General features: G+C 34.5%; 3 protein-coding genes and 2 pseudogenes across 7 annotated transcripts; 2 read left to right on the top strand and 3 right to left on the bottom strand.

The window, feature by feature from the left end:
- Window positions 1-2,634: 2,634 nt before the first annotated feature.
- LOC111317487 (snRNA-activating protein complex subunit-like) lies at window positions 2,635-6,443 on the top strand (annotated as a pseudogene). Its single transcript, XR_016333323.1, has 10 exons — window positions 2,635-3,116; window positions 3,356-3,408; window positions 3,580-3,646; window positions 3,756-3,811; window positions 4,100-4,288; window positions 4,597-4,737; window positions 4,833-4,914; window positions 5,485-5,580; window positions 5,930-6,055; window positions 6,141-6,443. The product of XR_016333323.1 is annotated as an snRNA-activating protein complex subunit-like (transcript).
- A 1,057-nt stretch (window positions 6,444-7,500) lies between these two features.
- Window positions 7,501-9,195, top strand: LOC111317996 (uncharacterized). Of its 2 annotated transcripts, XM_022920589.2 has the most exons (3): window positions 7,501-7,644; window positions 7,781-8,096; window positions 8,980-9,195. In XM_022920589.2, the coding sequence occupies exon 2, from the start codon at window positions 7,811-7,813 to the stop codon at window positions 8,093-8,095; it is 285 nt and encodes a 94-aa protein (XP_022776324.1). In that variant the 5' UTR covers window positions 7,501-7,644; window positions 7,781-7,810; the 3' UTR covers window position 8,096; window positions 8,980-9,195. The 2 variants fall into 2 exon arrangements, with proteins under 2 accessions (XP_022776324.1, XP_022776325.1); XM_022920590.2 differs by lacking the exon at window positions 7,501-7,644 and having other exon boundaries at window positions 7,676-8,096.
- Window positions 9,196-9,607: 412 nt separating this feature from the next.
- LOC111317995 (REF/SRPP-like protein At1g67360) lies at window positions 9,608-10,881 on the bottom strand (annotated as a pseudogene). The gene is made up of 3 exons (XR_016333069.1): window positions 10,771-10,881; window positions 10,442-10,675; window positions 9,608-10,261 (listed from the first exon to the last, which is right to left on the bottom strand). The product of XR_016333069.1 is annotated as an REF/SRPP-like protein At1g67360 (transcript).
- A 123-nt stretch (window positions 10,882-11,004) lies between these two features.
- On the bottom strand, window positions 11,005-18,626 carry LOC111317693 (meiosis-specific protein ASY1-like). The gene is made up of 23 exons (XM_089753826.1): window positions 18,467-18,626; window positions 18,157-18,230; window positions 17,961-18,017; window positions 17,224-17,320; window positions 17,058-17,126; window positions 16,870-16,962; window positions 16,649-16,775; window positions 16,474-16,543; window positions 16,333-16,374; window positions 15,879-16,007; window positions 15,680-15,793; window positions 15,494-15,536; window positions 15,346-15,387; window positions 15,035-15,159; window positions 14,872-14,884; window positions 14,661-14,737; window positions 14,482-14,574; window positions 13,942-14,092; window positions 13,770-13,846; window positions 13,627-13,684; window positions 13,374-13,540; window positions 13,136-13,264; window positions 11,005-13,033 (listed from the first exon to the last, which is right to left on the bottom strand). Exons 1-23 carry the CDS (start codon window positions 18,624-18,626, stop codon window positions 12,980-12,982), a joined length of 2,061 nt encoding a protein of 686 aa, XP_089609952.1. The 3' UTR covers window positions 11,005-12,979.
- Window positions 18,627-19,322: 696 nt separating this feature from the next.
- LOC111317994 (uncharacterized) lies at window positions 19,323-24,484 on the bottom strand. Of its 2 annotated transcripts, none has more exons than XM_022920585.2 (7): window positions 23,796-24,484; window positions 22,675-22,879; window positions 22,339-22,475; window positions 22,035-22,119; window positions 21,506-21,949; window positions 20,509-20,846; window positions 19,323-19,886 (listed from the first exon to the last, which is right to left on the bottom strand). In XM_022920585.2, exons 2-7 carry the CDS (start codon window positions 22,826-22,828, stop codon window positions 19,668-19,670), a joined length of 1,377 nt encoding a protein of 458 aa, XP_022776320.2. In that variant the 5' UTR covers window positions 22,829-22,879; window positions 23,796-24,484; the 3' UTR covers window positions 19,323-19,667. The 2 variants fall into 2 exon arrangements, with proteins under 2 accessions (XP_022776320.2, XP_022776321.2); XM_022920586.2 differs by having other exon boundaries at window positions 21,506-21,919.

Genomic DNA, 24,484 nt, shown 5'->3' with positions numbered 1-24,484 from the left:
AGCCTCTGAATAAAGGAGCCCATTCTCATTTTAAATTTGTTTGGCCTTTGTTTAAAGGAACATATTCTCGTTTTAAAATTGTTTAGCCTCTGTTTAAAGGAATTAAATTTTTTTTTTTAAAATGCATGCCTCTGTTTAGAGGAATTCTTCAATTTTTTTATAAAAAATGCATGCCTCTATTTAGAAGGTTCTTGGACTGGACTTAATGGTTGTCCTTATCTTTACATCATTCATATTTAATAGAAATATACAAATAGGGATAGCTGTAGACACCCTTTTTCGTCTAGGCTTGCACAAAATTTTTGATTATTAGGACAGTCAGCCTTTAAAACGTCTATCGGACCTTTTAGGTTTTGACTAAGCCTACTCTAATAGGTAATTTAGATTTTGAGCCCAACTAAAGGCTTTTTTTTGTTCGGGTTATTCTAATATGGGCTATCACCTAGTAATTTATTTATTTATTTTATTTTTATTTTTTTTGTTTTGTCTATTTTATAAAAACCTTAAAAAAAAAAAAAAGAAAATGAAATCAAGTTTTTTGGTTAATCCTGTAAGAAGCTAAAAATTGGAAACAAAATTATATGTTGATTACAATCAAAGCTCTGGATCAAATCATGTAGTAAATGAGATTAAATTTGACAGGATTGATTTTTTCTTAATTAATAAAATCCTAATCAAATATGGCAGATTTGATCTATTCAATTAAAACCCTAAAATTTTGATTAAAAAAGCCTATAAAGATCACCCTAAATCACACAGAAAGGGGAGAGAAAAAAAAGGCTTTTAACGTGATGAAATTTTTTTTTTGCTAATAGATTTTTGTAGTTATGAGTTTTTTTTTATGTGAAAATTGCTTCTAGGGTTACGTATCACAAGGATTTGATTACTGGTTTTATTTAGAAAAATTATTTTTTCTAAAAAAATCTAAAAATCTGGGTTTAGGAATAACATTTGAATTTTTCGATTGAAGTTTTTAGCCAAAGTTGAAGTTTTTGGTCAAATTCTAGTGAGTTTTCAAAAACCGATGATTAAACCCAGTTTTTAGTAATTGAAACTTGTGATTTTAGAGAAGTAAAACAAACAAAAAATTAGAGAGAAAATGTTTAAGGCAGATTAAAGGAAAGCTTGAAAATTGGGCTTCTATACCCACAGAAAACGACATCATTTTGTATAAGAGGTACCACATAACCTATGAAAATCCATACGTGACCTGTTTCCAGGTCCAACATGTTTTATAAGTTTTTTTTTTTCATTTTATTTTTTGTTTTCATTTTTATTTATTTTTAGATTTCTTTTATTTTACATATTATTATTATTATTATTATTCTTATTTTAAGTTAAACAATCTATTTTTTTTTACCTTTACAAATTTTATTTTACTTATTTATTTTTATAAAAAATAATAACAAAAAAATGTTTTAAAAAAAATTCATAAATCTTACTAAACTATTGGAGAATATTTCATGAATTTAAATTTTTTTATAAATTTTACCAAACTATTAGAGAATCTCATAAATCAATTATCATAAAAAATTATTGCTAATAAAATATTTTTTTGATCATATCAAATTATTGGAGAATTTGCATATTAAATTAAGTTTTAGAGATTTAATTCATTTTCTAAAAATAAATTTATAAAGAAATCTCACTAAACTATTAAAAAATCTGCATTAAAGTAAATCTTATAAATTATTGAAAGATTTTAATAATTATTTTCTTGAATAAAAATATATTAATGAACCCGACGACGAAACTTCTTTAGAGTGAGACATTGATTTTCATGAATACTCGAGGTGAAAAAATTATTTTAAATTATTATCAAACTATTGGAGCAAATTTAAGATTGGTTTCCAATAATTAAATAATTTAGTAAAATTATAAAAATATTTTAAAGTTTAGATAATTTGAAATCAAACTGATATTATCTTTTGGATGGACGTTATAAGGGTATTATAATAATTTTCACATGTAATTATATTCCGAACCTTAAATTTGGTTTCGTGAATCAAAATTTACTATTAAAAGATAACTAAATCAATCTTGAGATTTTTTTTTTAAATGAAACAGATTTTATTAAGTGATCAATTACATCTAAATAAAAAAATTTGATAATAACTTTTTTAATAAATATCTAACAATAAATCTACAAATCTATATATTATAACATTCTTCTTACTCTCTATACTTAACTAAAGGAATAAAATCTATAAGGCCTTGCCAAGGCATAGGCCCTACAAAGTAAACAACCCAACATTAACACTTCCTCTCTCTTTTAAACTTCGTTTTTCCTAGCTCTTAATATATCATTTCGTTTTGGTCTGTTTGTTATTTATATATTGGATTTCTATGATACAAAGTTTTGAAATTAGGGGATTGTGGAAACCCTAATTTTGAATAGCTTAAAGGTGTTGCATTTAACAGTTGAATCGATACTCATTTGCTTAAGCTGATTGGGACTTTTATTGGCACAAAAAGTTTCAGATTTTATTTAAGGGATTTCAAGTTTTATTTCATCAATACGCGTACTAGTAAATGTAGTTTTGCCTGAGGTCCTTATTATTATAAACTAGACATAGGGTTTGTGCGGTGAGCTGACTAAACTAGACAGGTTACTTTGACGGCAGAGTTGATAGTTGGGTTTATGTTTCTGCCTGACTGCCCCTACTAACATATTTGGGTCCAAATCAAACAACTATTGGGTCACAATCCAAACTAGTAATGTAGATCATCTGGTTTGGATCACTTGGGGCCTTCTTCGTCAACCTTAATTGAACCAAAAAAATAGGCCGAAGCCACCCAACCGCACTGCCCATGCCTCCATTTTTCCTTTCTGTTGGCCCCTCTCTTTGTTTCACACTTTCTTAATCTATTCAGTTTCCACATGCATTATCCAATTTCGCTGGATTTCCTCTTTTTTTAACTTCTTTATTACTTCTCTTATTTATTTATTTATTTATTTTTGAACATTGATTCCTCCCCCACCCCTCTTTTTTTTAAACAATTAGAAGAAAAAAAGAAGCTTGAAGGAAAAAAGAATGGTGGCGAATGGGAACAAGGTAGAAGAGGAAGCACACTGCTCAACCCCAAAGGGTGGCCCCATTTATAATCCGAATCACGTAAGTACTCTCACCACCGTACCTGAGTTTCAATACTCACTTCTTTACGAACTCCGGTACTAAATTCTTTTACATTTGGATTACCAACTTTCTCTTCCAAAATCATATCTTTTACAGTTCTCTGCTATCGGTTACTTTTTTTTTTTCAGTTTCTCCTTTAGCCTTCACAGTTACTTCTCATCTCGTTGCTCTTTATGGTTTTCAGTATAATTTTATTTTATTTTTTTGGTTTTGTTTAGGAATTAGAGGCTGAATTTATTTCAGCTCAACTAACTGATGCTGAGGGTGTTTGGTTAGTATTACTGTATCCTTCTTCAATTCCACTCCTTTTATTATTATTTTTTTCAGTGCTGGTTTAAATTTTTAATTTTTTATCTTCGTTCTTAAAACAATGCATTCTCTTCTCATTTTTGCCAATCTTATGATTTTGATTCATTTTTACTATTAATTATACACTTTTCAGTGTTGATGACCTTAAAATTCTTAAGGAGGAAGAGTTAGCAGAAATGGCTCTCAAGGAAGCTTTTAAGGTATGTGATGCTATTATAATGAAGGCTAGAGTCAAGTAACTACCACGGGTATAGTAGTATTGCTCTAGTTTAGTTTGTTTTCAAATTTTAATTATGGGTTTCGTTGCAGGAGGATGAGCATATTGGAAATAATGTTCAACGTTTAGAAAACGGCTCCAATTTGGGGTGAGCTATATGTTTAATTTCTTGTCAATCATTTTGGCCTTTTTAGTTGATCTGGAATACAGCTCATAATAAAAAATAAAAAATAAAAGCTTTTGGCATTCTTCAAATATATTTCTGATCTTGGGATTTCTATACTTATTTCTTACGTCTTCCTTTATCCTTGAGTAAGCCCTTACCTTATGTTATTTCTTTATTTCTTGGCTATAGATATCGATCTTCATGTTTTTTAGAGCTATATCAATCCACTTTCAGCTTTAGTTTTACTCACCTGTACAATTTATACAACAGTGATCGTAGAAAGTCAGGAAACAAACTTGCACTTGTAGAGAGCACTGGAGTACGGAATACTTCAACTTCAATGGAGTCCACAAATGGGAGTCCTTGTGATACTGATTTGGAAGGAGATGCAATGGAAAAGAAGAATGCCTTGAAGAAGCGAAAGATAAGGAAAGAAAATAATTGTCTTGTTGACATACGGTAGTGATCAGATTGAATTTTTTATTTAAAGTATTATGATATAATCAGATTTGATTGTTACAGTTTATTATTCTATTCTTATTTTAATTACGTTGAAATTTGAGAATTTGATGTTTTGAAATTCTAAATGTTTACCATTCTTGCTAAATGTTTAATTTACTTGCTTGATGATTTGCATTTTTTTTCTTCTGTGTAAAGTCTAAATTTAAACTGTTTTTGCATCAATTGCTTTATTGGCTAGTATATGCTTTAAAAGTGGATTGCTTGTAAGAATAAAAGAACCATCACAAACATATCTCATAATCTCTGTTCGCTTTCCTTCTTAACAAAGTAAAAAAGTTGTTGCTGTTGTTTTTCCAGAATATGTATATAAAAAAGGTGGAGCAACTTGCAAAAATTAAACAAAAGCAGGATGAAGACAAAGCAACAGCAGGGTTGCATTCTTTGAGGTTTGTATTGAGATCTGTCTGCGGCATTCTTTAATTTATAAATCTTTTCTGATTCTTGCTGATTATTTTCTATAAATTTGGTTCACTGCCATCAGCAAGATCAATGATTGTGCCATTCCAATCTCCGATAAAAATGAAAGGATGAAATCCCTCTGGTCTCAGAATTTGTCTAGAAAGGTTTGCCTGAAACATTCTCTTAGTGTATTTATTGCGAATGGTTTTATAATTTAACTTTGAGAATCTGAAATTGAGGATGTGGGTGCTTTAAGATTTTACTTGTATCGACCTTTGTCCTAGAAAGCATTTCTTTATTCTGACTCTATTTTGCTGTTGACTTGTTTAATACTTTGATAACTCTAGAACGCTTGACAATATATTATCTATGTCATTAGATGACATCCACTGCTAAGTACTCAAACGAATTGAATTTTAATAGAACTTTCTCAATAAAAGGAGTTTGTGGGTTGGAATTCAGCACATTGATATTCTTATAATAACTTTGTTACTTTAAGAGATGAATTTGAATTGATGATAAATTCCACTTGTGTTCTAATTCAAAACTTTAGATGCCTACCCATACAGTTTGAATAAAATTTCCTTCCTGCCTGGTGATTTAAGATAATACAAGGATGAGAATCTTTAAGAGGTGCTGAGGCACTCATTTCTTAGCACTGAAGCTTCGGCATAGTGTTTTTATTTTTCATGATACTTAAGTAATCTTTCTTGTTTCCTTTGGATGAGTGACAGGTAAAGTCATGGGATGTTAAGGAGCACATACCAGTGTTATACCCAGAAGTTGTTCTATGTGTTGAGGTCTACCATAACATACAAAAATGGTCAAAGGTATGGTGCTTTGCCTCTATGTTCTAAATCCATGAGTTGTTTGTATTGGATTTTTATTTTTCTTTTTTTATAATCACTTATATTTGTTACTTATGAGTTATGAGCCATCAAGAACATGAACTTCTGCTTGCTTGAATTTCTGATAGTTTCAGTAGATGAAATCTATAATGTTTTATTATATGCATGAAAATACCTACCTAGCACAAATAAGAACCATCGAAAATTAAGTTCTCTTAGTATAGTATATATAATGCTGCTAACATTCGACTTTTACAGTATTATTCCTTTTACCATTTGTTCTTTTGCCCCTTCCATCTGGTGATATTGACATCTTCTTGGATTTTTGCAGATCCAAGAGTTTTTGGTCCTGGACTGCCAAACCTTGTCTGAACTCAAGGACAAGATATATTGCTTGACAGACCAGCTGATGCAGAAGGCTGGCCTGCATGATCCTTCTGGTTATTTCCTTATCGAAGTAAGAAACCCTGTTCATTCACTTCAATCCTGTGGTGAAACATTTTTGTTATTATAGTATCTAATTGACTGCTCTATTTCTGTAGGGTATGTTTTTGAATGATTGAAAGATCCCTCTGCTATAGATTATAGTAAACCTATATTTGATTTGCTTAAAAACTTGAGGGATGATGCTCTTAAAAAATGGGAAAGGATCATTGCTGGTGAGCTGGAACAAAAGCACAAAGCAATTTTCGGCAGTGCAACATCTTGAAGATTGCCCCACTTCAAAGCTGTTGACATGTACAAGACACGGTTTTGTGACTTGAGGTTTCAACTTGGTGCTGGATATCTATATTGTCACCAGCTATAGCTTTTTATGCTCCCTCATTTTACAATAACTTCAAAAGTAGAGGTATCCATCTTGTCAATTTGTTTTTTCTGAGAATCATGAATTTCAATTTGGCATGAGGTAATGATAATGCTGTATGATGCTTGTTATGCACCATCTTCTATTCAATTCAATTTTTGTATTAATATTTTGTATGATGAAATCACCTGGTGCAGGGTGACTGCAAACAAACAACCGTGATTAGGGACATGGTTGATTCATCCAGAGGATGTACAAAATGGAGCAGCTTATCCAATAATCATCTTTCAACTAAGACCACGTGTTGAGAAATGCAATGTATGTAAGATTAACAGAGGTACAAAAGTAAGTGCAGATGAAAAGTGGGCGAGGGAGAATCCTTGTTATTTCTGTGATTATTGCTATTCCCTTCTTCACTCCAACTATGATGAGTGTCATCTATATGGCGAATTTTCTGTATATGTTTATGTACATGATTAGAAGATATCCAATGTAAATTCATTGTAATGCTGAAAAAAAAGTAAATTCTTGTCTTTCATCCCCTAGCGGAAGTGAGTGAAACCTGGACCCTTTAGTTTGCAAATGCTTTGGCACATTACATCTTTAAGCCACTGAGACTTAAGCTCCATTTGATGGACGGTAAAATTGATTGCAATGAAATTGAAAACAATAATAAAATTTATTGTAATTGCAATTGAAAAAAAAAATGTTACTATAGTTATAATTGAAAAAAAATTTAATGACAAATTTATATTAACTTGATTTCATTAAAGTTAGCATTTGGATTCAACTAAAAGTATGATAAAGTTAATCATATCACAATGAATTTGCGGTGGAATTCAAACGAGGACTTACTCTCAATAGCAAATTATTTTAGACACGTTATTAATTTATTATACATTAATAATAAAAAATCAAAATAGAAAAAAAAAAGTTTAAGGGCTATTTTTTTTAGTTAACACTAAAAGTTGAAAGGGCCTGAATATTATAAACAATGTACTATTTTGGGGCCTTAGCCCATGTTAAGGTCCAGAGAGCTTAGTTCAACCTTTTAATCTGATCCAATCAAAACCTCCCACTATCTGAAGAATATAGGCCTGATTAGTCACAACAACATCCAGAGTTCTTGAGGCTTAGCCCAAGTTTGGCTCTTAATTTCTCTGCGCGTATCATACATTGGCTATTCTTTGTCTTTCCTTGGCAAATTGAAGACTGCTACTGGCCTGTTGATCTCCAAACAGGTTATCTCTCTTACTCATTTTTTAAATCATCATGTAGCCATTCGATTTGATTAATTACAGTATTAAATTAGACAATGATTTTTTTTTGGCTTCAGCTTTGATGTATATTTTTTATTGAGTTGTTTGTTAAACTTAGGGTTTCAACTCTTGAAGAGAAGAGAAGAAAATGGGTTTCATAATGGAATTTGCAGAGAATTTGATATTGAGGATGATGGAGGACCCGAAGGAGAGGGATAAAAAATTTAGGGAGCGCCTTTACATGAGGAAGGATCGATGCCAAAAAACCAAAGAGATGTGGAGTTATCCTCTGCGACCTTATGGATTTTGGACTTTTGAACGCCACAATTCCCAGCTCTTTAGGGATGCTCAGATTAGCCAAGCTCCCGGCCGCAGGGATCCTTATGATGACCTTCTTGAAGACAGCTATGCCTCCTCCTCCAAACGAAACTGAGGTTTGATTATTCACTAACTGTTGGATTTTGTGTATGGCTAGTTTTTTTTTTTTTGCAATAAATTGTTTATGAGCATTGGAGATTGAGAATGGTATTTGTATTTCTATATGAAGGCTGGGATTTTAATGCTCTAATCATGACATTGAAATTTTAGGACCGATTTAGATTTTGGATCGTTGGGAAAGGAGAAAGTTTTCCTGATTTGGCTTAGGTCAAAACTGTGTTTGGTTTGAGCCAAAATTCCAGACTTGTTGAAATATAATAGACAGTTTTAGCAAATCTGGTTTCCACACGGTGATAGAACTTAATTATTGTTTTCTAAGTGCTCTTTCTCTACATTGCAATACTTTGCGCTGGGTTTTTAATGGATTAATAATCATGATTGTAGACTTGCTAATCAGTGCCCTGACTTTCCCTTCCCAACTTATTTGCACTCTCTATGATGCTTAGAATTTTGGAATGAAGGAAATATCACGTAATTGGTTCAATTACAATGATTGCCCTTTGCTCTTTATATGAGAGGACGAGGATAAAATTGCATCCAACTTTAACCTGAATCTGCTGGAAAACATTCTCAACGAATGATAATTTTTTTTCTCTATGCTAACCATTTGCCATTACTTTGAAAACTGTGAATTAGAATGTGTTGCTTGCACAGAAGTTTTAGATTTCATTCTCAATTATTTAACAAGAGTGATGCAAGCTAATGGTTGCAAAAGGAATTCCTTAGTTCTATTTTTTTGACCTCTTATACAGTAACAGTAGTGGACTTTTGTGTTAAGAGTGGTTCCAGATCAACGGAGACACTAAATGAAAAGTAACTATACAAAATTATTATATCCAATCATGAAGTAATTACTTTATTATGTTTTCATCGATGCAGGAATCAGAAACCATTGGGAGATGATTTGGAGCTTGGCCTGCAGATGGCGAGTGGACATTTAAGCATCTTCTGTTTGTTTGAATTTCCTTTCTTTTGTGCTAAAAAAGTGTCAGCTTGTTTTTATTATTGCTTCGATGTTTTGAGACTGCTTTATGGTTGAAAAAAATTGTCCATGTATTTCAAAGGCCAAGATAAACAATGCTTTACTTTGGTGAATTTTTGCTGCGGTAGCCACCATGTCTGATTCTTCTACCTTTTGTTGCCCTTTTTCTTCTTTGAAGAGGGTGGTTAATTGTTAAAATCAAGGGTAAGCAGGGATGGCAGGACAAGCAGCGAGCTTCTGAGAGTCGGGTCGCTGTATGTACAGTTTTAAGTTCATAAAAATGACCACAAAACACTGGTAACTCGTTGGGATGGTATCTGAACTCGGAATCCACATTTTCTGTTGGGTTTGGTGCCTCTAATAGGTTGCCTCCATTAATATAATGCCTCAAAAAGAATGCCCTACTTGAGTCACCAGCTATATGAGCGTTTCAAAAGAAACTTGAAGCAATATTAGGTAATCCAATTTCTAAATGGACCCAGCTCTGCCATATAACCAAAAGAGTAAACATCAAATTGGCAGCACTTAAATGAACAATTCATCTTCATTCATGTTGCAAAGAGTTAACATATATGCATACAATTTACAATGGCTGACTATTTATATCATCCACATTGCCTCTACATGCCCGAAATAACAGAAACACCCACAAATCACTTAGATTTAGCCAGACCAGAGACGCACAAAATAAAAGCACATTTCAAATAAGATAAAAGAAATAAAACTCCCTAATCAGAATCTGAATCTGATTTATGAAGTATCAGCATCTACATGCCCTTTGTCCTTTGCTTCAGCTTTCTTAACTGCCTTGCTTAACTCGTCAACTGGAATTAGAGGCAAATACCCAAAGACAGGATAACCTTTCCCACTCCTGTCTTTAACTACATAGTTATACTTCTCAGACAAATTAGCCGCTGTAGGAACAACCTTCTCTGCCACCGAGTGGAAAGCTGAGGTGTGATTCAGTTTAACCCACAACTTGGTTGAGTTCACGAGAAGAAACTGCTTGTACTCTGCCGCAGCGTAATGCAAAGCTCCTCGCGGTCCATTGGTTCGAGCCTCGTCTACTAGTTTCTGAGCCTTTTGTGCTGCCTTGTGAACCAAATCTTGGGCTTGGCTTACCACAAGCTTAGCTGCGGGTGGTGCATGCTCATAAAATTTGTGTGAAGCCTCATCTACCTGTAGTTATTTCAATTAATCGTTACATCAGAAAATTGAAGGAAACGAGAGGATTTCTTAAAAAGCAGAATTATAAAATTTTAATTCAGAAAATAGCAGAATCAATTAATGAAACTAAACAAGCGAAAAAGTGATTTTCAGTAACTTTTTATGCAAACAGGAAATTATAAAAACCGTAACCTTCTTATCAAGAAAGCCAAGAAGATGATCTGGAACGTCCTTAAACTTCTCGTACACGGGACCAACGACGGTAGTAACGGCATTCTCGACGGTCCCAACAGCGGATCTTAACGGCCCGGAGTTTTGTTTGCCGTACTCGTAAAGATTCGACACGCAAACCAGCGCGTGGATCGCAGCCACCCTCACGAAGGCCAGGTGTTTCAGGCCTTGATTCTTGTTCTCAGACTCTACCTCCTAAAATTTTAAAAATACAAAAAAAAAAAAAAAGCTGTATAACTTTTTCAACGCAGAAAAAAGAAGAAGAACAAGAAGCAAAAATATGGATATACCTTCACCATTATTGCCAGCCTTTTGATCACAGATTATTGATTGAATTTGTTTGCTTTTTTTTTTTTTTCAGTTTTCTGAGAGAAAATACACAAAGTTATGATACTAAATCTACGGTCAAGACGGAATTGAGGTTTAATTTATAGATCAACGTACAAATATCAAATATTAATCAGGACCGTTGACAAGATCAACGGTTGATATTGGATCAAAGGATGGAAGAAGTGAAAGTGGACCTTATATGAGGAGTTTTCTGGGACAAAATGGAGGTTTCTAGATGGACAAGTGGAGAGAGGTGACATGTTGGAGATGGAAAATATCGATCTGGGACCCATATCTCTCTACCACATTGCAAGCTGGTGGGGTCCACTCTCTCTCCTGATTGCGTTCTCTGAACTTTTTTTTTCCCTGAGTTGAAGCATCTGTTGGATCGGAGACGGAAAAGACAGTTTCTCTAAGCTGTGGGCTGGAAGGCCTGGACCAAGGTCTACGATTAATCCATTCAAATGAAAACCATTGGAGATGACGTCTTCTCTTTTCTTGGCCTTTTTTTTTTTTTTTTTCAAAGCATTATAATTTGGTGGGTGGAGAGTGGTGGCAATGAGATATGTTAGAATAATCTAAGTCTGCATCAACATTTTGATTACGTGATTGAAAGAAAAGTTAGCCTAAATTGCCTTTTTTAAATTAATCCTCTAATCAGGGCTGAGGAGCTTTTAGTTGTTCAGTTCCAGGCATTTAAGGTTTCATGAAATCTCAAAGTTAGGTCATTAAGAAATCCAATTTGGAAAAGCTTCCAATCTAGTTGCATGGGTTGCCGTCCTCGATTTTCCCACTAGTCGACATTAAACAGAATGTCATTTCTTCATTCCTGAGCCACTGCCTTGGTCCAGTCTTGTATTATTAAGACCCACATGGCCATGCCATTGACTTCCTTCACATTAAGCCCTGCTGTATTTGCAAATAAATCTCTTTTTGGGGTGAAAAATGTTTTCCATCTCCAACCAATTACTATAAATCACAAAAGATATTACTAGAAGGTTGCATAAGTAAATTCTCACCTAGTAACACATCATTTTGGCAGTTAAAAATTGAAATCAAGCGGTTGATATTTGTACCTTGTTTTACCGTGAACCACGTTATAAGAATCTCATCCCATTAGATGAAGTACCAAAAATGGAACATTCACCAATTTCTACATCAAACAAACTAAACTCTAGGGATTATGGTTATTAACGTGTTCTCTGAGCATAGTCACCGGTAGAAAAAGGAAGCAGTAAACCATGAATATTTTATCCAGGCTTCTGGATATTGCTGCCTCTTATGGTATTTTTTTCCTATCATCCAATTACTCAAAGCAGTAGCTGGTGCATGAAAAAGCTACTTCAGATGAGGAACATTGCTTCCAGATTCTTGCAACAGACAGAATGGAATAGTTTGAACCACTTATGGCTCTGGCTACTCCACTGTCATCGTCTGGGATGAACCACGGCCTAAGCAGATGATGATTGCTGGTACAGGCTTATCAAGTGCAAACTTCATTTTCCCAAGCATGATATCATTGCGTGGATGGCAATCCTTAATAGGCTTCCTACTAAGGTTATGCTGATCTCTTGGGGGATTTCTACTGATGGGGATTGTGTTTTATGCAGGCAGGAGATGGAGAATGGGAATCACATTTTCTTCAGTTGCAGATATTCTAAGTTTGTATGGCAGCAAGTTCAATTCTGCATCTTTGCAACCTGCATAAGGAAGTTGCTGATTGAGAAGATGAACTTCGATGGGTTGTTAGCAGACTTCGAGTAAAGGCACTGGAATCTGCTCTATTGCGTTTGACTTGGGGGCTTACATTTATCTGATCTGGCAGGAAAGGAATAAAAGGCTGACGAGAGCTGGTTTTAAGGCAGATCAAGGATGTTGTCAGAATGAGATTGGCCGGATTAAAGAATGGTGCTTTCCATCATATTAATAAGGAGCTATGTGAGAGATGGTGTCTAAGTAACTATATGTTTGCATTGTAATTTCCTGAATTGTTGCATTTGATGCTGTCTGTAACTGTCATTTGGGAGCAGTGACTTACTAATTCTTGGATAATGAAATTACTACTTGTCTGAAAAAAGGAAGTAACTTGTCTATGATTTACTTATTAAGGAAATTCACCAAGCAATTTTGAGTTTGGTTCACGCATTAGCATCACATTCCCCATGCCTTTTAAACAGCTTGAGATTTCTGGCGCTTCGTGTACTGAAGTATAGGCTCCTTCACCTGCCAAAGAAAAAGGCAAGAGCCATCGTATGAGGAAGGGTAGAATTTTAACCACTGCTGGAGCTTCATGCAGTCAGTAAACTACAATGGTTTAAAGCATACCATGCTTGCTTTCCTGCCTCGCTTATTGTGGGATTGTCTACTATACACGACAGTGTCTACCTCGTCGCAGTTTTCATTTACTCTGATTTTCTCACCTCCTGGGACAAAGCTCTCTCTTGAAGCAACCGGCTGATAATTACAAGGGAAACATGTTAGTCACTTTGCAAAATACTTGTCAAATCAGAGTAAAAACTTGCTATGAAGTAGGAAACAAGAGTGATTTCAATTTGGCACTAGCCTCAGCCCTGCTGACGGGGGTGTTTCCATTATCCCTGATCTTCGACATTGTCTGTTCACTCCTGATTGAACCATTTTGGTTTATTTCAGATCGTCCCCTCGTGCGTGTGAGATCTGAACCAATAGAGTGGAGGACACCGCATGTAGACATATCCCTGTGGTTGCTTCCTAATAAACGGAGAAATATGCCCATAGCTCAAAACTCACATCCTGGGCTAAACTCTTAATAATAAGACATAGCTTCAATCGAGTACCTGTTGTTTGCAATTCCGGATTATTAGTCTTGTTATGTGGTTCATTGGTATCGCCATCCTGCTTCATTAAGAAGAGTTAGAGAATAATTAAATATTATGCAGAAGATGCAGTGTTGCACAAGTAACAAAAATTATAACCTCACCATAGCGTTGTTGTTTAGAGCTTGCTTGACTTCCAGGAGCTTTTTCTCTGTCAGAATGGAGCCGATAACACGCTTGCCTGCATTAACAATGGATCAATAACAAAGTAAATTTACCAGGACTTACCCTCCAAAATCATGTGGAGCACATACTTACTAAGGTTGCAACACGTACCTAGCCTACGGTTGCCTTTGGCTTCAAGAAAACCATCTCGAGTCATCTTATTTATAAGCCTTCGAACAACAATCTGATTTGCCTGTCCGTCCAGCTTGTTCTGAAGCTTTGCAACTGACACATATTTCATTGGAAGAGCATGATACAAGGCCTAAAGTTACAATTGAAGTCAGAATGTGCCATAGGAGTCATAGTCATAACTCACAAAATGCCTACGATATACTTGCAAGCTAAAAGGAAAACAATTAGGCAACCTGTAACAAAGACTCATAGTTTCTTTATCGAAAGAAGCCAGTGAACGACAGAAAATAAACAAAGGGTTTTCATTAATTGGCAATGAATTGAAATTGCGAAGCTCCGTGCAAGATTTGGTTTTAGTTACAAAATGTTGAAAACTCATAAACATACAGAGGTGACAGGCATACTAAAGCGGTGCAACATTATATGTTTCAGATTGTAACAGAAGATACAATCGAGCAAAAGACAGTTAAGCTTCTTGTTGATCGGTCAGAAAATAGAAACAGAATCAAACACGATTACCTTCATATACAAGTGATCTTCAACCTTCGGAGATTTCTGAACAATCTGGACTTGACCATCCATTTCTTCTTTAACCGTGAACTCATATTCAGACTGCTGATATTGTCTTTCATCAGATCAAAGAGAGTGATACGAAACAGGTAACGAGGATACAAATTTCAAATTAAAAGAAAAATAACCTTCTGCTTGTTTATCGTGTAACTGTCTTTTCTAGTGCTTGATAAAACACCTTCCTTCACAAGTTTGTCCATTATTTCTGAAATTAATCAAAAGAAATTAAAAATGGTAGTAGTAAATGTAGAAAACATATTATTATAGAAGTTGAAATCCAGCACGGTAGTGTACTCCCTTTCTGTTTAAACTTTAATGTGGACCAAGTCTTTAATTTACCTTCAATTAAAACCTGTATTTGTGCAAAATGGTATGATTAAAGTCTGGATATTGTGACAATAAGAATGGATAAAGAAACTGCAGGATCTAAAAGACGACCCTACTGCTTATTTCTGGCCCTATTGGTCAAACATAAATTTAGGGAAAAAAATAGCACCCTTACCACTGAGATATCTGGGAAATTTGAGAGAACATCAGTAAGTTCAACAGCATCAAGATGACGATTATTGATCCAATCCTTCACCCTTGCCAATTGTTGTTCATCTTCCATGGGATCTTGTGTATCATCTATGCAGTAGATAACAGATTATTAGTTGTAAAAGAACCTAACCTAGAGATAAACAAAGAACTTAAAGAGAAAGTGGTAAGGTGAGAGGAAAATTGAAAAAAATAATAATAATGGCTTTCCCATCATCTTATCAATTTCAAGGGATACAATGTCTGACTCCTATTCTTAAAACTTTGAAATGTTACCTTCATCAACCATGCTATTATCTTCTTCTGAGTGTTGCTTATCTGACAGAATAACCAATGTTACTCACTGATCAAATTCCCTCAACAAAAACTTAGATAGGGACAAGATAGGGGGACAAAGTGACTAGTAGGCTAACAGTTTAACTACCTACTGGTGCCACAATAAATTGGTCTTCTTGTGATTCATTAACCTGAGATCAGGAGCACAAATTTAAACAAAACCACAACACAACTCAACAATTTTAATAAGATGACGTCATTTGGTTTCATGTAAGTGCTGCACATGCTTTCGAGGGCAATGTACATAAATTGAACAAACGATACTGTTATTTACCTCATTATCAGAGTCAAAAGATTCATCTCTTTGAACAGAGTCAGCTCCTAGGCTCACTTCATCATCTTGAATGTCATCATTTTCATCCCCACAAGGATCAAGTACACTTTTCACCTGTACAACTCACCAGTAACAAAAACTTTGATTGAAATATGAACCACAATGTGATACCAGCATCCAAAAAGCCTTCAACCCTTACCTTGAGAGCTAATACAAAATGCTGGCTGTTGACATTTCCAACCTCCATTTTTAAAGGATTTTTGGTCCATGGATTATGAGCTTCCTCTTCCGTACAGCCTCTAAAGAATGGAGGCTCATAGTCCAATGGCTATGCTTGGTGAAATTAGTGCATTACCATTGTTAGGGTTGAATATAAAAAACTTTGTCAAAACAGTCATGTAAAACAGGAAAAATCACCACTTAGTCAAACAACATTGCTTGAGTTCAATATGCGTTACAAGGATGCAGCAGCTCATAACTTTTATGACAAACATTTGGAGAAGCAAACACATGCTTAAACAGTGAAGTCCACATACATGGAAAATAAGAATATTATAATTAATTTCCCATCTTTTATCAAACAATTGGGAAATTTTATACTAAATTAGCCATCAAGGTAAATTTAACCAAGGAGAAAAATTAGAAAGCCATACCGTCACATCATCATAGTAGAGGAGTTTCATCAATATGGTACGCTGAAGCAGAAGATAGAATAAATATGTCACGATAAAAATAATAAATATAGTTCAAAGTAAAATAAACCTTTTTAAAAAGCTTAGTAGCTAAAAATTTACCTCTTCTGGCATCCTATCCAGAGTTCTCATCAACTGAACCAGAGTGCGGACCATTTTACATGCAGAACTCCTGAATTTTTACATTGTCGCAGAAGTTACAACTTAAAAAAGGGCTATCATCAAACAAAAATTGACAGAAAATTAAACTGTTTTGAACGGATCTAATTTACACCACCTCATTTGATTGGGAGTAACTTCAGTGGTAGAGTTACACTTCAATGTCCCTCCTTGTTTCTTGTTTCCAGTGCGATTAATATTCATCGAAACCTCTTGGCTATCAGAATTAGAATAACTAAAAGAAACTGCATTGAGAAGGCATATTCAATTTATTAAATCAAGAATTGAACCACAAAAGCTTTGAAAATTATTATAAAATGGGTGAATCAGAAACTTTACATGAGTATTCCTCAATCATTGCTCCATCTACTGATTCGCATATGCAGAACAATAGTGTCTTCAGGTACTTTTTCTGTAATGCATCGTAGACGCCTGAGAAGAAGAGATAAATAATCAAATAATTAAGGTCAAGGAGGCGAAAATTATGACAAAAGAGAAAAGTGAAGAATCAGATGAAAACAACTTGCCTTTCTCCATCCAATCAATCAGCCTACGAGACTCTGCATCCAACGGCATTAGCTTCTTGATCTTCATCTCTGTCGAAAATTGTCACAATTTTTCAAGAAATTAGACAAACAGATTTTGGAAAATCTAGAAAGAAGTTTGAGAAAATCTTAGAAGGAAAAAGCTAACCTAGAGCAGGAACGGATTTATCATTGAAATACTTTTCAGGAAAAAGGGCTCTGATATAGCTGATATTGAATATAGCAATACGAAGCAAGTTTCTGGTCTGTTCAAAGAAAAACCAATCAAGAAAGATGAGATCAACTTAAATATCTTTATTATTAAAGCTTCAAAGCTTCTGGACCTAACTATTTGACAACAAAAATAAGAAACTCTAATCCATTTTGCAGCAATACGAGAAAGAGAAAAAGAAAGAAAAACAGAGCATTTTTTTCTCGTGAAGTTGCAGATGAAATGTAAGAAAACAGAATTGAAAAAACACAAACAGCGAGCTCTTATATATAGCTCAAGTCACAAATTATTGGCAAACAGACTCAAGGAGACTAGACATTATCATCTATGTGCAAAATTTTCATCGAACATACAAGCGGAAATCAATATGCTCAGATCAGAAGTACATTGGGTGCAAATAAAAGCGTTTTAGATCTGACCTTTTTGGAATGTTTAAGTTTCAGCGAAAAGCAACTAGAAGGGAGATTTTGATTTCTGCTTATGTTGCATTTATCAGATCGACGAACTCAAAATTTGAAGAAAAGTAATCCAATCAAAAAAGTTTTGTGGATTAAAGAAATTGACTAGGAACTTAGTATAAAACAGAAAACGAGCAAACTCGATGCTGTATTAAGCCATTAAATCCAGGCCAAGAAAAAGAATGAGCTAAAACTGGAGAGTTTGAATTTGATTACCAGAAGAAGCGAGTCCTGCTCAGTAATCTGCGACTCTTTAACTTTCTGTGCAACAACCTGAACCGATAAAACAAAAGAAGTTAATACGAGATTAGAGTAGAGAGAATATGACCGAAGACGTGAAATCGTGAAGATGAACCGAAAATGAATGGATTCGAAGGGATTTCAATGCTCACCATTGTTGGAGAATTTTAACAGAGAGGGAAAGCTGAGAATTCGAATGGGACAATGAGCTAGAGAAATTTGGAGAGAAAACTGAAGCTCGTTTCGCTTGGAAATTTGAATCAAAGTAGAGAAAAAAAAAAATGAAGGTAACGGCGGGAAGAGAAACGAGCTTGAGGAGACGCTATTTATACATGCAAATGCCAAATGGTGAGTGATGAACGATGAGGGTTGAAATTGTTGTTTTACATGAATACAAAGGGTGTTTTGGTCTTAGAGGACTAACGTGGCATCTTCTGCTTGGCCTATAAGTCATCGACTAAAACCCTCATTGTGTTGAATACCAGAATCGAGTCTGTTGCAGCTTTGGACCCACTTTTCAAATGGACGCTTAAGAAAACGAGAAACCGTTACATGAAAAGTACAGGTGAGCTCAACTCCCTTGTTGATATTGGAAGAGTTGCAACACATTGAGTTAGCAAGCTCATGAAGTTTTTTCACCATCTTTCCTTTTTATTTTTTAAGTTTTTTACGATCTACGTCTCCCAAATATTTTCCAATTAACATATCTTTCAAATAATGGTATCAACACCCGTTAACTATTTAAATTCATTAATATTCGAATTTAATACTTTTATTTAAACTTCTAGAATAACAAATCAAACACTGTTTATGTACTTCAATTTTTTAAAATTCAACTTTAAAAAATTGACAAATTTTGAGTTATTTATATTTAATATTTATGATTATACTGAATTGATTGAATTGAATTAAAACAGTTTTATCAAACTTTTTGATTAAGTTTAAGTAACTAAAGTAAATTATAAGATAAATTCCATCGTAAATCTCCATTGAGCTTCAAGCTTAGATGAGACAATTTTAGCTCATTTCGATTTAAAATGTGATTAACAGATTATTTAAACAGCTATGAATAACACAACGCTAAATGTGAGTTATTTTAGCTCATCTCCAACTCACATGAGCAAATGGCAAGTTAGACAGAAGAGGAGATTAATCCAAAATAAGCATTCATAGAAAACATTTGCACCAAAATAAAAAAAAAAGCACTGATTTAGTTTCTCAAAATAATCCATTACCATGCAATAATAAATTAAGAAATTAGCAAAAATGATAACAGAAATGCAATTTCCAAATCCAATTTTTGGAAGGCTCCCTATTGGTGACAATTACTCAAGAAAGTTCTGAAACAAAGGGTACTTTAAATCACTTTTTAGTCCATAACATGATTCTATAAATTCTATATTTATTTATTACAAAAAAAAAAATTATTTCTGGACTAACATCATTCAGAGAATGCACACTGTCACCTATGTTATCCTTTCAGACTGTCCAACACACGACTACACCTTGAATTGTTTCTCTCCTTTCTGATTGAAATCACACTTTCAATTTCAAACCCTGATCATTCAGACAAGCCTCAACAAAGAGAATGGTATTCCTAGCAATAACCGTCTATGATACAGGACAAAATCAGTCCTATTCAAGCTATATAGCTTGGATTTGGAGTTCAGTTCACACTGACGTTCACCTTTCAAAGGGGTCTCCCCTGTTAGAATTTAAAGTAGGATAAGCAGCTGCAGCAATTTTCTCCCTTAGATTGAATTTCTTTGCAATCACTGGTCTGACATCTTCAACACCAACCAAGCTCTCCAAAAACGGAAGTAGCAAAAGCAGTTCTTGATCTGAACGGTCGTCAAACCAGCTCTCAATTGGTATTCCATTGTCTACTTGGAACCCAAATGCCTAAGAAGAAAGCCAACAAACACCTTGGTTAAATTTCAGTAACAATGCTTATCATGTCTTTGTACAGGGCAGGGCACAACAACATAAGAAATTGGCATGGTTTCATACAATTTCAAGTGCACAAAAACACTGTGCCATTATCAAGAGAGAGCATCACAGTTATGATCATGATAATAGAGTGTTATTCACCAGGAGGAAAAATATCAGACTCCACACACTTACACTCAGTGATTCTAGGCATGACCCCAGCAGTAAACAAGCATGAGAAGGATTAAACTATACCCCAAATTCGCTTTAAGAAAAATATTAACTGTTTGCCAAGACACAAACTAACAGTTCCATAGTTTCATCAAAATTTTGCCAAAGTGTAATCAACCACAGAAATATAATAACCAATAAGAAGACATTGATGTGTCTATGTGTCTTGTGTATTAAACCTGGATATGAGAACAATAGCAAACATCAATTTTCTTAATGCTAATACCGTTACATTAGTGCTGAATGTGCATTAGTGAATCTAAAAAGTAACCTTTTTCCCCCTTGTTTAGGGGATTCTTTCTTTTCCAGTGTGCAGCAGAAGCACTAGGACAAAGTCCACGCAACAGAGGAACTCTGAAAGTACCTGTGGAGAGTTGTCAATAATGATAACACGTGCCAGATCACGGCCAAGGACTGATAAATCTTTAAGGTAATTGCCATCCACAAAAACACATGATTCCCGGAAAACACGATGGCGAAATACTCTCCTCTTTGGATCAAGCACATTTAGAAGTTGCTCTGCATAAATACTTTGACTTGCTGTAAATATAATAATCTCAAAAAGACTGGAAACTCTTTCCATAAAATCTCTTAGGTGAGGACGGCATCTAACATAAACAGTATGTTCCTGGAGATTAAAATTTACAGGGAATGTGAAGTCTGCATCATCACAAGGTTCTAGCGAGGAATGAACCAAAGTTTCTGCCAAGCAATAAAATTCGGTCAATACCCCAAGGTAATCATCACCAATTATAGGTAGAAAATTCAAAGCAAAAAAAATGTTAAAAACAAACTAGCCTAGAAAATATGAAGGAATTGGAATGACACCTCAAAAGTAAGCTTAAACTTTTTTAAGCAAAAAATCAGTTGTAAGTTGAGATCTTCTTAAATATTAAGACAAGGAAAAAAACAGTAAATGTTCTTTCAGTGCCTATTTTCCACTAATATTCCCACAACCAACACAGAATTATACCTCAATATATCAGTATGTCAGTGACCAAGCAATGTAAATTCAGTTTGGAATTCAGATTTTGTGACTTATTACTGCAGACATGAGCTGCCATGAAATTGACTTAACAGCTGTCAGTGCTCCTTAACAATTAACTAGATAAGGCAAGAAAAAGATAAGGAGCATAAGCAGCAGAAATTTAAACAACTGAATGGAAAAGACAGAAAAAAGATAAGGAGCTTAAACAGCAGGAATTAATACAATATAATTAGCATATAGACTCTTTCAAGTCTAAGAGCTTGACAATAGATTTAAATATAAATCTAAAACTTGTTGAATGAAGACTTAAGAGTCAGAATTCAACTGTAAGTATAAAAATTCATCCAATTTAATTTTCTAGAAGTATTCTCACCATCCAAGTCCAAGACAAGAGTGGTAGGTGGGCAACTCCGGGTCTGCTTGGGTAGAAGCACAGGCCGAAAAGTAGGAACAACGGATGACAGCTCCGGTAAGTTCTTTATAAATAAATAAGGATCAAAGTCATCAAATTCCTCATAGTATTCATCCTCCAAACAGACATCGGTTGACATAGAATCTTGACCATGCTCATCAACACATTCCAATTTTGAGTTTTTCATGGCCAGGTATATGGCTGAGACTTCAGATGAAAGGAAAGCTCCTGAATCTGCATTACAAATCACAGCATTTGTGTCTACAACAAGCAATTCCTCTCCAGAAGTAGACTTAAGAGATTCTCCGGTAATATTAGCATCCAGCATATCAACCTGCAACTCCTCTATTCCCCCATCTTGATGGATTTTTGAGTCTTCCCACCAAAAGAATTCAACAAAGTCAACTATATAGAGTATATGCATTAAGGTTGCATAAGATAAAGAAAAAGAACATGACAAGTATTATGATTGATATATATATTAACCTACCTACACCTGGAATCTCCCCTCCACAATTCTTAGGTATGTGAAAGCCTGGAGAAAATATAGTACCTGTCCTATGGTGATCACTGCCCTGCAACACAATTAAAGAAATTAGCAAAATCTCAACAGCATAGATGGTTCCCTTTTTTTCTTTTCTTTCTTTTTTTCATAGGATTTTCGCATCTTTCTAATTAATTGCCCCAAGCACAAGTATAATTTAAGTAAAAATATGACAAAGAATCATAATCGCTCCTATCCCTCTGCACACGTGAAGAAGCCACATAAAATAAAATAGAGCAAGCCAAATTACCTTATGATCTACATGCGCACCATTAGCCACATAAGATCCCAGACAAGCATCGGAAGCCTCATCATGTAGAAAGCCATATCCAGCATTTAAATTTGTAGGCCCAACAGGCACTTCATTTTTCTTTGGGAGGGTTCCGGCTGAAAGTTTCATTAGTTTCATAAGTTAATTCACAGAAAATTTGACAGTTAAGGACAGACTTTACTTGAAACCACGTTAAATTAAACCTATTGTACTACACGTAAAGCATTGTCACAACAATATTTTTCCTTTTAACCAAACAAAGGAACATTCTTTTTAACCACAATAAAACCTACTGAGACAAAATCAGCAATATACCAAGTTTCTGCTTCCTAGCAGATGCAATTAGCTCCGTTGCTTTCTTATCTGGTCCTTGTACCTTTTCAGATACCTTCTTCTGAGATCTTGAAGCCTTGGGACTGGCATGCTCTCGAGAAGCATTTCTTCCAGAAATTCTTTTCTTTGTTTGCATTGCACCAGGAGTCTCTTCCCAAGCTTCAGGATACTATCACTACCCAGCGTGCTTGAAATAAATAATTAAAATTTCCCGGGTTATGATTCAAATTTCAAAACATTTAAAATACACTAAAAGTTTTCAAAATAAAATTAAACTCCTGTCATACCATGCTCTCGCCATTTAATTTGGACTGTAACAATTACAATAACAACCACGTAAAATCTTTAGCTTAACATTTTTTTAACACTTAAAAGGAAAAGCAAATTTGGCATGGGAGACTCTTAGCATATATAAGCATGCTTATTCAAAAAATTTAGATATAGATGACCCAAAGCAGTCACCATTTCTCATTTAAGATTGTTTTCATTCAAAACTAGATCATACCCAGAGCCCTCCACCTAATTTAGGTGCACAAAATGCAGGCTCTCATTCTGGGACCTTAACTTACAACATTATAGCCCCTTAAGAATTCAAATTTCCCTACAACATGCAAGCCAACTTCAACATGATAAGTACAACTTACCCAAACGAACAGCAAATTACTAGTATGAAAACAGTCTACATCTAAAAGTGCAAACCAAATTTGGACATAATCCACCAAGAACATTTCAGATTTGGATGAAGAAAATTAGAGCAACCCATTCTACTTAAATCACAGAATGAGGGCCGAATTTTAAAACCCTAACTACCACCAGCTCCCCCAAACAGAATACTAAACTTACAAATTTTTGTAAAAGAATCACCCAGAAATGAGAAATGCATCAAATCAACTAAATCCTATGCATTTTCGAAGAAGAATCATTGAACCAGTACAATAAATAGATCATTTCAGTTAATTTAAATCGAATTTGCTTGACCAAAAATTTGAACCCTAGAGAGAACGAAATTACATCAAAACTAAGCTGTAAGCAACAACTAAAGCTACGAACTTCAGCTAGAAGTGACTTAAACAAATATATATATATATATATATATAGCGTACCTGAAACAAAATCGAACCAGACAAGATCAATTAGTGAAGAATCTGAGCTCGAACTAAATGTTTCAGCAGATGAAGAAAGGAAGAGCAAACAAGTTCAAATAAAAATTTAAATAATTAGAGAGAAATAGAGAAGCAAAACTGAGTAAACTAAAACCCTAAAATTTGTTACAATTTGAGGTAGAGAGCTTTGTTTTGGGCTTTTTGTTTTTTTGGAGTTTTCCTTTCCCCCCAAAGACGGGAAAAAGAGAGGGAAAACGAAGAGGAGGATCGAAAATAATTTTCGCCTGAATTATAAGAGTTTAGATCGTAAAATAAAAATGGGGATTTTATATTTTCTTTGTTATGACGATAATATTGAAACTATTTTTCAAAATTCTTGTGCTTATCAGAAAATCACCTACTCGCCGTTGATGATGAAAAAAGGTACTCGCTATAATCGACGTGGATGGATAACGTGGCCATCCAGATATGGCGAGGGGTTGTAATTGCTATTTGGGAGAGTAGGAATTGAGCGTCACTGTGTTTTGCTTTAGCCTGATTAAGCTTCAAACGGCGCCGTGCAAGAGTGATTTCCTTTTCCAATTTGGAGTGTAGGGAGATTTTTTAATTTGTTTTTCTTTTCCTTTTTTATTTTCGTCCTATTATGCGTTGCCATTTTTGTCCTAATCTTTTCTGAAGGGTGTCTATAC

Source organism: Durio zibethinus, chromosome 2, assembly GCF_047325235.1.
Source record: "Durio zibethinus cultivar Kanyao isolate XHJ-2024 chromosome 2, ASM4732523v1, whole genome shotgun sequence".
Taxonomy (NCBI): domain Eukaryota; kingdom Viridiplantae; phylum Streptophyta; class Magnoliopsida; order Malvales; family Malvaceae; genus Durio; species Durio zibethinus.
The sequence above is the reverse complement of the archived record's forward strand: the minus strand, read 5'-3'. Positions and strand labels throughout refer to the sequence as shown.

Coding starts and splice junctions, on each gene's coding strand:
- LOC111317693 (XM_089753826.1), bottom strand. CDS start 18,626: ATGGTGAAAAAACTTCATGAGCTTGCTAACTCAATGTGTTGCAACTCT. Junction 15,537..15,679: donor CTTTTGACTCTGATAATGAG/GTAAATAACAGT, acceptor TCCTGATCTCAG/GTTAATGAATCACAAGAAGA. Junction 13,265..13,373: donor CCCCCGTCAGCAGGGCTGAG/GCTAGTGCCAAA, acceptor TGTAATTATCAG/CCGGTTGCTTCAAGAGAGAG.
- LOC111317996 (XM_022920589.2), top strand. CDS start 7,811: ATGGGTTTCATAATGGAATTTGCAGAGAATTTGATATTGAGGATGATG.
- LOC111317994 (XM_022920585.2), bottom strand. CDS start 22,828: ATGCAAACAAAGAAAAGAATTTCTGGAAGAAATGCTTCTCGAGAGCAT. Junction 22,476..22,674: donor TGCTAGGAAGCAGAAACTTG/GTATATTGCTGA, acceptor TGAAACTTTCAG/CCGGAACCCTCCCAAAGAAA. Junction 22,120..22,338: donor GTGCGCATGTAGATCATAAG/GTAATTTGGCTT, acceptor ATTGTGTTGCAG/GGCAGTGATCACCATAGGAC.